Here is a 10946-nt window from a genome sequence, read left to right on the forward strand (position 1 = left end):
CTAGCAGGGAGCGCTCCAAAAAGCAGAGCTGAGGATGATGAGGCTGAAGCAGCAGCACCGAGGGGAGCTGGGGTGGGGGTGTCACAACCCCCCTAACCCCCCCCCCACCTCCCACCCCCAGCTTTCTCCTGCAAGGCGGGCGAGTTCCTGGACATGAAGGCGCAGGCGTGCCAGCCCTGCGCCGAGGGCACCTACTCGCTGGGCACCGGCATCCGCTTCGACGAGTGGGACGAGGTGCCCCACGGCTTCGCCAACGTCGCCACCAACCTGGAGGTCGACGAGGGTTTTGGTGACATGGTGGAGAACTGCACCTCGTGAGTCATCCCCCCACCACCACCACCACCACGAGGGGTGGGGAGCCCCATGGGTGGGCACACAAGCAGCACCCCTGTTTCCCTGATACCCCATCCCGTCGCGCTTCCCCCACCCCACCCCATCATCCTTCTCTCCAGTGGGTGATGCTGGTGGGGCACTGCGGGGGACACCCACCCACTTATCCACCCACCCATCCTGGCAGCACCCCAGCCCTGTGGGACGCCCACCCTGGTGCTGGTATCTCCCTTCCATCGGTGCTGCAGCGTTTATGCAACTCCCAGACGTAACCTACTTGCAGCAGCGCTTCAGTTACGCAGCCGCCAGCCCCAGTGTGGCTCCAGCGTGGCAGGATCCCCCTCCTCCTCCTCCTCCTCCTACTCCTCCACCCCACAGCCCACCCACCTCTTGTCAGGCCAAGCCAGAGTGGGGAAAGATCCAGGATGAGAGGGTGACACATCCCTTGTGCTATCCCCACCATCCTCAGTCCCCCAAGTTCCCCGTGCTGGTCCCAAACCCCTGCATCCCAACGCCTCCTCCCCATCCAACCATCCCCATCCCATCAGCCACGGGGTTGGGAGCGGGGCTGGAGCCCACGCTCTGTGCCACCCACCCCAGGTCGACATGGGTGCCTCTGGGGGACTACGTGGCCTCCAACACGGACGAGTGCACGGCCACCCTGATGTACGCTGTCAGCCTCAAGCAGTCGGGCACCGTCTCCTTTGAGTACATCTACCCCGACAGCAGCATCGTCTTCGAGTTCTTTGTAGGTGCCAGGGGCTGGAGGGGAGCAGGGCTATAGGGGGGAAGCTCTGGGGACATTGTTGGGGGGGACATTAGTGGGGTCCCAGTGTCCTCACGCTGTCCCCACAGGTGCAGAACGACCAGTGCCAGCCCATGGTGGAGGAGTCGCGCTGGATGCGGACGACGGAGAAGGGCTGGGAGTTTCACAGCGTGAGTGGGGGAGGCTGGAGGGGGTAAGGAGAGGGGGGGGCTTCAGTGTAACACTCCCTTCACCCCCCCCACCCGCCGCTAGGTCCCTTGTGTTCCCTCCCCTGGGCAGAGGATGCTCCATGGGGAAGCGGGTATAAGGGGTGGTGGGGTGGTGATAAGGAGAGGGGGGGCTTCAGTGTAACATACCCCCCCCCCCCCCACCAGGTCCCTTGTGTTCCCTCCCCTGGGCAGAGGATGCTCCATGGGGAAGCGGGTATAAGGGGTGGTGATAAGGAGAGGGGGGGCTTCAGTGTAACATACCCCCCCCCCCCCCCCCAGGTCCCTTGTGTTCCCTCCCCTGGGCAGAGGATGCTCCATGGGGAAGTGGGGATGGAGGCGGGGGGCGGGGGGGTGTGACAGGGACTCCTCAACCCCCACCCATAGATGCCAGCCCCCTCCCCAGCAATGGGACCCCCCCCAAACCCTCATGAACCTCACCACCCCTTTTCCAGGTGGAGCTGAGCCGTGGCAACAACGTGCTGTACTGGCGAACCACAGCATTCTCTGTCTGGTCCAAGGTCCCCAAACCAGTGCTGGTGAGGAACATCGGCATCACAGGTAGGGGTGGGTGGCAGGGTAGGGGAGGGGCGGTTCCCACATCCCACCCCACCCTCCCTCCATTAATTCCCACCCCCTCAACCACCCTCCTGCTCCCAGGGGTGGCTTACACCTCCGAGTGCTTCCCCTGCAAACCGGGCACCTTCGCGCCCGCCGCCGGCTCCTCCACCTGCCAGCTCTGTCCTGCCAACACCTTCTCCAGCAAGGGAGCCACAGCCTGCCAGCCCTGCGAGCCTGCCACCTATGCTGGTGAGGGGAGGTGACACCCGTGCTGTCCTGGGTGTCCCTCGCTGTCCCTGCACCCAGATGGAGGGGCTGGGTGCCCCACGCTGTCCCTGCACCCAGATGTGGTGGCCAGGTGTCCTACACAGTCCCTGGTAGCTGGGTGTCCCTTGCTGTCCCTGTATCCAGAGCTGGTGATCGGGTGTCCCTCACTGTTCTTGCACCCAGATGTGGTGGCAGGGTGCCCCACACTGTCCTTATACCCAGAAGTGGGGGCTGGGTGTCCCTCATTGTCCCTGGTAGCTGGGTGTCCCTTGCTGTCCCTGCACTGAGATGTGGTGGCCAGGTGTCCTACACAGTCCCTGTACCCAGAGGTGGTGGCCAGGTGCCCCTCACTCTCCCCACACCCAGATGTGGTGGCCAGGTCCCTGGTATCTGGGTGTCTCTCGCTGTCCCCACACCCAGATGTGGTGTCCGGGCGACCCTTGCTGTCCCCACACCCAGATGGGGTGGCCGGGTGTCCCTCGCTGTCCCTGCACCCAGAGGTGGTGGCTGGGTGTCCCTCACTGTCCCTGGTAGCTGGGTGTCCCTTGCTGTCCCCACACCCAGATGTGGGGACTGGGTGTCCCTTGCTTTCCCTGGTAACTGGGTGTCCCTTGCTGTCCCCACACCCAGATGTGGGGACTGGGTGTCCCTTGCTTTCCCTGGTAACTGGGTGTCCCTTGCTATCCCCACACCCAGATGTGGGGACTGGGTGTCCCTTGCTTTCCCTGGTAACTGGGTGTCCCTTGCTGTCCCCAGACCCAGATGTGGGGACTGGGTGTCCCTTGCTGTCCCCACACCCAGAGGTGATGGCCGGGTGCCCCTCACATCCCCTCGTGCCCTGACAGTGCTGCCCCTGGGGAAGGCAGAGGAGACACGGGGTGGGGGGGGCAGGCAGGACCCACCATCACTCGGGGAGGAGGACGTGGGTGGCACGGGGTGGCAGGGGACAGCAGGGAGGTCCCCTCACCCTCTGGCTCAGCCGCTGTCTCTCCCCATGGCCGGCAGAGCCGGGCTCAGCGTCCTGCAAAGCGCGGCCGCCCTGCACGGACAAGGATTACTTCTACACACACACCGCCTGCGACGCGCTCGGGGAGGTACAGCCAGGGTTGGGGAGGGGGGGGATCAGGGGGGCTGGTGCCCTCTGTCCCTGTCCCCATGTGTCCCCCCCAGCTCAGCCCCCCCCATCCCACAGACCCAGCTGATGTTCAAGTGGGCTGAGCCCAAGATCTGCAGCGAGGAGCTTCCCCAGGCTGCCCGGCTGCCGCCCTCGGGGGTGAAGACCAAGTGCCCCCCCTGCAACCCTGGCTTTGCCAAAAGCAACGGCAGCACCTGCCAGCCCTGTCCCTACGGCTCCTACTCCAACGGCTCCGGTAAGGACATCCCACTCATCGTCCCCAAGGGGTGTCTGGAGCACCTGGAGCTGTTTAGGGTAGGGGGGTGTGGGGGGGAAGCGGGTGCCACCCCGGTGCAGGGTTGTCCCCTCCTGTCCCCAGGCTGCCTGAGCTGCCCGGCCGGCACTGAGCCGGCGCTGGGGTTGGAGTACAAGTGGTGGAACGTGTTGCCCCCCAACATGGAGACCACCGTCCTCAGCGGCATCAACTTTGAGTACAAGGGGATGGCAGGTAGCACTGAGACCCCCGTCCCCTCACCGCTCCCTCCTGTGGGGACAGCTGGGGACCTCGCTGAGCTGTCACCCTGCCCTTGCAGGCTGGGAGGTGGCCGGGGATTACATCTACACGGCGGCTGGAGCCTCTGACAACGACTTCATGATCCTCACGCTGGTGGTCCCTGGCTTCAGGTGAGGCCAGGGGGGCAGCACCAGGGTGTCCCCAGCGAGGTGTGGGGGACATTGTCATGGGGCAGAGCCTGGCAGCGTGTCCCCCCTGCCCCCCTCCTGCTCCCCCCAGCCCCCCGAGCCCAGTGCTGGAGGATGCAGAGAGCAAGGAGGTGGCCAGGATCACCTTCGTCTTCGAGACAGTCTGCAGCGTCAGCTGCGAGCTCTACTTCCTGGTGGTGAGTTGGGGGGGGACATGGTGGGGCTGGGGGGGGTGTTAGGGGATGCACACACCAGGTTTGGGGGGTGTCACCATCCCCATGTCCTCACAGGGCATCAACTCACGCACCAACACACCGGTGGAGACGTGGACGGGCCCCAAGGGGAAACAGTCCTACACCTACGTGGTGGAGAAAAATGCCACCATGAGCTTCACCTGGGTTTTCCAGCGCACCCCCTACCACGAGGCGGTGAGGGATGGAGGGGGGGGGTGTGGGGTGACACCCCCCCCGGGGGGCTGCAGGCGCTGGGGGGGGTGCAGGGGGTGATGGGCGGTCTCGTGCCAGGGCCGGCGGTACACCAGCGACGTGGCCAAGCTCTACTCCATCAACGTCACCAACGTGCTGGGAGGGGTGGCATCCTTCTGCCGGCGCTGTGCCCCTGAGCCGGCTGGGTCCTGCGCCCCGTGTCCCCCCGGGAATGTCATGGACCACAGGACAGGCACCTGCCAGCCCTGCCCACCCGGAACCTACCTGCGGGGTCACCCCTCCGACGGGACCCCCGCCTGCCACCCCTGCGGACCCGGCACCCGCAGCAACCAGGTGCCCGTCCCCACGTGTCCCCTGGTGGGGTGGAGGGGGTGGGGTGGCAGGGTCACATCCCCATGGGTGATGCCCATGTCCCCTTCCCCGGCCACCCCAAGTGGGTGGCACCAGAAGGGTGACACCATCCCCGCTGTGACATCCCAGGAAGGTGACACCAACCCCATCACCCGTGGGTGACCCCAGCCCCCCCCTGGCCATCCCAGGTGGGTGCCACTGCCTAGACAAGGGGATGCCACCCCCGCTGTCCCCGGGGAGGTGACACCAGCACCCCAGGCCAGGTGACAGGGGTGGGTGACACACATGGGCGTCCTGAGGCGATGACCCAAGGGTGACACTCCACATCCCCATCGGGGTGACACCAACCCGTGGCTACCCCTGACTGCCACCTCCTGCCCCCCCCCCAGCTCCGCTCCCTCTGCTACAACAACTGCAGCTTCTCCCTGGCGCTGCCGGGCCGCATCCTGCACTACGACTTCTCGGCGCTGGCGGCCGGCGCGGCCCTGGCCAGCGGGCCCAGCTTCACCGCCAAGGGCCTCAAGTACTTCCACCACTTCAACCTCAGCCTCTGCGGCAACCAGGTGAGGCCGGGGGGCATGGGCAGGGGGGCAGGGGGCGGGGGACGGGACCCCCGGCCTCGCCTGGTGTGCGCAGACACCCCCCCCACACACAGTGTGCACAGACACCCCACACACGTATGTCCACAGCCCCATACACGAGTGCGCAGACACCCTCACACACACACACACACGTGTGTGCACAGACACCCCCCACATACAATGTGCACAGACACCCCACACACATGTGTGTGCACAGACACCCCCCCACACACACGTATGCACAGACACCCCCCCAGACACGTGTGCACAGACACCCCACACACAGTGTGCACAGACACCCCACACACGTATGTCCACAGCCCCATATACGTGTGCACAGACACCCCCCACACGTGTGTGCACAGACACCCCCCACACACGTGTGCACAGACACCCCCCACACAGTGTGCACAGACACCCCCACACATGTGCACAGACACCCCCACACACGTGTGCACAGACACCCCCCCCACACACACGTGTGCACAGACACCCCCCCCACACGCATGTGCACAGACACCCCACACAGGTGTGCGCAGACACCCCACACACGTATGTCCACAGCCCCATACACATGTGCACAGACACCCTCACACACACACGTGTGTGCACAGACACCCCACACACACGTGTGTGCAGACACCCCCCACACAGTGTGCACAGACACCCCCACACGTGTGTGCACAGACACCCCACAACACACGTGTGCACAGACACCCCCACACGTGTGTGCACAGACACTCCACACACGTGTGCACAGACACCCCCCCACATACACATGTGCACAGACACCCCACAGGTGTGTGCAGACACCCCACACGTGTGTACACAGACACCCCACGTGTGTGCACAGACACCCCACACAGGTGTGTGCACAGACACCCCCCCACACACGCATGTACGCCGCTGCCCCGCGTCACCCGCGCCCTGTCACCCGCCAGGGCAGGAAGACAGCCTCCTGCGCCGACAACGTGACGGACGCGCGGCTGCCGGCGGGCGCGGGGGACCCCGCGCGGGTGGTGACGTCATACGCCTGCCAGTCCATCCTGGTGCCCCCCGACGTCATGGGCTACAAGACGGCCGTGTCATCGCAGCCCGTCAGCCTGGCCGACCGCCTCCTGGGTGAGCCACAGCCCCCCCCCCCCCAAACACCCTTGCTGAAGTGCGCTGGTGGCACTGGGGTGTACTGGTGGCACTGGGGCGTACTGGTAGTACTGGGGTGTGCTGGTAGCACTGGGACGTACTGGTAGCATTGGGATATACTGGTGGCACTGGAATGTAGTGGTAGCACTAGGATGTACTGGTGGCACTAGGATGTACTGGTGGCACTGGGATGTACTGGTGGCACTGGGACATTCCAATGGCACTGGGGTGTACTGGTGGCACTAGGATGTACCAGTGGCACTAGGATGTACTGGTGGCACTGGGACATTCCAATGGCACTAGAGTGTACCAGTGGCACTGGGATGTACTGGTGGCACTAGGATGTATCGGTGGCACTGGGATGTACCAGTGGTACTGGGACACACTGGTGGCACTGGGATTCACCAGCGGCATTGGGATGTACCGGTGGCACTGGGACATTCCAATGGCACTAGAGTGCACCAGTGGCACTGGGATGTACTGGTGGCACCGAGACATTCCAATGGCACTGAGACATTCCAGTGGCACCGAGACATTCCAATGGCACTGAGACATTCTAATGGCACTGAGATGTACTGGTGGCACTGGGACATACCAGTGGCACTGGAATGTACTGGTGGCACTGGAATTCACCGGTGGCACTGGGATGTACTGATGGCACCGAGACATTCCAATGGCACTGAGACATTCCAATGGCACTGAGATGTACTGGTGGCACTGTGACATACCAGTGGCACTGGGATATACTGGTGGCACTGGGATGTACCAGTGGCACTGAGATGTACTGGTGGCACTGGGAGGTACCAGTGGCACTGGGATGTACTGGTGGCACTGGGATGTACCAGTGGCACTGAGATGTACTGGTGGCGCTGTCACATACCAGTGGCACTGGGATATACTGGTGGCACTGGGACACACCTCTCTCCCCGCAGGCGTCACCACCAGCTCCACACTGGACGGCATCACCTCCCCACCCGAATACTTCCCCCCCGGCCACCCCGACCTGCCAGACATCACCTTCTTCTACAGGTGGGTGCTGAAGGGTTGAGGCGGGGGGGGGGACACCCACCAAGACTGCTGAGCCCCCCAGTGTGATGTCTGTGTCCCCCCCCCCCCAATCTCTACAGGTCCAACGACGCGACGCAGCCCTGCAGCGGGGGCCGTGCCACCACCATCCGCCTGCGCTGCGACCCGCTGCGCCCCGGCATCGGCACCCTGGCTGTGCCCAGGTGGGTGCTGTTGGGGGGGGGGCGGGGCAGAGCACCCTCACCACCCCACCCCCCACCCCCCCTCCCGGGGTGAACACCCCGGGAGGGGGGGTGGGGGGTGGGGTGGTGAGGATGCTCTGCCCCCCCAAGTTGTGGGATGGGGGGTGAATGGGGCATCCTATGGGTGCTTCACTCTGGGTACCCACCCCATCCCTGAGCACCCTTCTTTTTTCTATCCCCCATCACCATCACCTCTCTCTCAGCAAATGCCCCGAGGGTACCTGCGACGGTTGCACCTTCCACTTCCTCTGGGTGACAGGAGAAGCTTGTCCCCTCTGCTCCGCCACCCACTACCGCCCCATCACCAGCGCCTGCCTCGGTGGCATCCAGGTACCCCAAGCAGGACACCATGGGGATGTGCTGGGAGCTCAACCCATCCCACTAAACACCCCCCACCCCCCCCTACCCCATCCCATCCACACCTCCAATATCCACCCCCATCCCCAGAGAACCACCTACGTCTGGCGGGAGCCCCGGTTGTGCCGCGGTGGGCAGAGTTTGCCGGCGCAGGTGGTGAGGGTGTGCAGGAGCCTGGAGTTCTGGCTGAAGGTGGGGATCTCTGCTGGCACAGGCACCGCCATCCTCCTCGCCGCCCTTGCCACCTACTTCTGGAAGAAGAACCAAAGGTGAGTGAGGGGCACAGTGGGGTTTTGGGATGGGGGGGAGGGTGGATGGGTGGGACACACGGAGAGGAGACGCACGGACACGTGTCAGCACAAGGTGGGGGGGTGATGCTGCTTCTCCCCATCGTGCTCGGCTGATCTCAGAGCACGGGGTGGGTGGATGGAGGGAGAGCAGGGGGTGTCATCTACCCTGACTTCAGTGAGGCTGTTCATCCTGCCTCCCATGACATCCTGACAGCAGAGCTGAGGGAGCATGGGATGGATGAGTGGGCAGTGAGGGGGGGGTGAGAACTGGCTGTGGGACCGAGCCCAGAGGGGGGTGATCAGTGGAGCAGAGTCTGGCTGGAGACCTGTGACCAGTGCTGTTCCCCAGGGCTGGGTGTTGGGTCCAGTCCTGGTCAATATCTTCATTGAGCTTGATGAGGGAACAGCACCCACCCTCAGCCAGTACCTGATGATCCAGAGCTGGGAGGGGTGGGTGACAGGCAGGACACTGCGCTGCCATCCAGAGAGACCTGGACAGGCTGCAGAGCTGGGCAGGGAGAGACCAGATGGGGTTCAACTAAAGCAAGTGGAGAGTCTGGCACCTGGGGAGGAACAACTGCTGGGATCAGGACAGGCTGGGGGTGACCTGCTGGAGAGGAGCTCTGAGGAGAAGGACCTGGGAGTCCTGGTGGGTGACAGGGTGGCCATGAGCCAGCAGTGTGCCCTGGGGCTGAGAGAGACAATGGGATCCTGGGGGCATCAGGAGGAGTGTGGGCAGCAGGTCACAGGAGGGGATCCTCCCCCTCTGCTCTGCCCTGCTCAGGCCCCACCTGGAGTGTTGTGTCCAGTTCTGGGCTCCCTGGGATCAAACAGACAGGGGTCTCCTGGAGAGAGTCCAGAGGAGGGACAGAGATGCTGAAGGGCCTGGAGCATCTCCCCTGTGAGGAAAGGCTGAGGGAGCTGGGGCTGTTCAGCCTGGAGAAGACTAAGGGGGAACTTATTAATGTTTATCAATATCTTCAGTATGGGATGCAGGGGAAATGGGCAGCCCCTTTTCAGTGTCTGTGGGGACAGGACAAGGGGCAATGGCTGCAAGTTGGAGCACAGGGAGTTCCACAGCAACCTGGGGAAGAACTTTTCCCCAGTGAGGGTGAGGGAGCCCTGGGACAGGCTGCCCAGGGGGTGTGGAGTCTCCATCTCTGGAGAGATTCCAGCCCCGTCTGGACGCCGCCCTGTGCAAGATGAGCTGGGGAGCTGCTTTGGCAGGGGGGTTGGACCCCAGGAGCTCTCCAGGTCCCTTCCAACCTCTGGGATTCTGTGGTCCCCAGGCTGGAGTATAAATACTCCAAGCTGGTGATGAACGCAGCGGCCAAGGAGAGCGAGCTGCCGGCGCCCGATAGCTGTGCCATCATGGAGGGGGAGGACGCTGAGGATGACGTGGTTTTCAACACCAAGAAATCACTTTTTGGCAAAATCAAATCCCTCACGGCCAAGGTAAAGGGGTGGGGGGGGGGTGTTTTGGGGGCAGGAGGGTTGGGCACAACCCTGGAGCAGGCACCAGAGACGCCCGAGCAGTGGTGTGGTTTGGGCCTGCTCCGTGCCTCAGTTTCCCCACCGCAGTGGGGGGGATTTGGGGGTGTGAAGGGGTGTGGGGGCTCATCCAGCTGACCCCCAGCGCTCGCTGCAGAGGACTCCAGATGGTTTCGACTCCGTCCTGCTGAAGACGTCGTCCAGCAGCACCGCCATGGAGCTGTGACGGGGCGGGGGGGCGGCCAAGTGCCCACCCCCCACCCCCCCCAATGTGGCCTTAGGGACCCGCTTCAGACTGGAGCTTCGTTACGGCTTTTGTACGTGTGTGTCCCCCCCCCCCAGTGTCCCCCCCCCCTCCAGCCAAGCGCCCACAGATGCCAAATACAGGCGGGGGGTTTGTACAGCGGCTCCATGTGTCTGGGAGGGGTGCAGGGTGGGGGGGCAGGGGGGCTCTGGGTGCTCCCGTGGGGGTGGCACAGACACGGCTGGGGGCTCGTGGTTGGGGGGGCAGCTTGGGGTGCTGAGGTGAGGGGCCGGCATCATGTCCCTCCCACCCCCCATGGGGCACGCTGGGGGTCCCTGTTACCTCCCCTGCCCACAGCCCCTGTGGTCCCCTGGCACAGGGGGGTGGGGGCCGGTCCTGGGCACCCCCCCGGCCGATTTTACTCGGCTCTGCGAAGGGTGGGGGGGTCCGCACAGGTTGGGGGGCACCCAAGACCCCCCCACGAGCACCTAAGGGACCAAGTGGTGGGGACAACAGGGGGCTGCTCCAGTGGCGGGGGGACACCCCCACCCCCCCTTACCCGATTCAGCCGGCCCGGGGGGGCCCGTCCCGTGATGCACGTGTGTCGTGTCCTGTGTGTCCCCCCCGAATTTGGGTCTGGGGGGCTGTGGGGGTGGGGTGGGGGATGCAGGGGTGGGGGGGGTGGGGGATGCAGGGGGTGGGGGGGGGTACCCTGCGACCAGCCGAATACCAGGGGGCGGTTGGGGGATAACCGGGGGTGCCCAGGTGAGCGGGGAACCCCGAGCCCCGCGGGGAGCCGAGGGATACCCGCCCCCCCCCCCCCCCCCCA

At 64.6% G+C, this 10946-nt stretch overlaps 1 protein-coding gene across 2 annotated transcripts; it reads left to right on the forward strand.

The window, feature by feature from the left end:
- Positions 1-144: 144 nt before the first annotated feature.
- ELAPOR1 (endosome-lysosome associated apoptosis and autophagy regulator 1) lies at positions 145-10268 on the forward strand (the record flags this gene model as incomplete). 2 transcript variants are annotated; one of them, XM_084275752.1, is made up of 20 exons in its annotated part: positions 145-314; positions 931-1078; positions 1186-1266; positions 1758-1863; positions 1963-2112; positions 3136-3224; positions 3323-3500; positions 3624-3752; positions 3838-3928; positions 4038-4143; positions 4237-4374; positions 4471-4725; positions 5133-5306; positions 6266-6446; positions 7400-7496; positions 7595-7696; positions 7939-8065; positions 8183-8361; positions 9672-9837; positions 10031-10268. In XM_084275752.1, the coding sequence occupies 20 exons, from the start codon at positions 154-156 to the stop codon at positions 10097-10099; spliced, it is 2727 nt and encodes a 908-aa protein (XP_084131878.1). In that variant the 3' UTR covers positions 10100-10268. The 2 variants fall into 2 exon arrangements, with proteins under 2 accessions (XP_084131878.1, XP_084131877.1); XM_084275751.1 differs by having other exon boundaries at positions 154-314; positions 10019-10268.
- Between the last annotated feature and the right edge of the window lie 678 nt (positions 10269-10946).

Source organism: Gallinula chloropus (genome assembly GCF_964237585.1).
Source record: "Gallinula chloropus genome assembly, chromosome: 27".
In the NCBI taxonomy this organism is placed as follows: Eukaryota; Metazoa; Chordata; class Aves; order Gruiformes; family Rallidae; genus Gallinula; species Gallinula chloropus.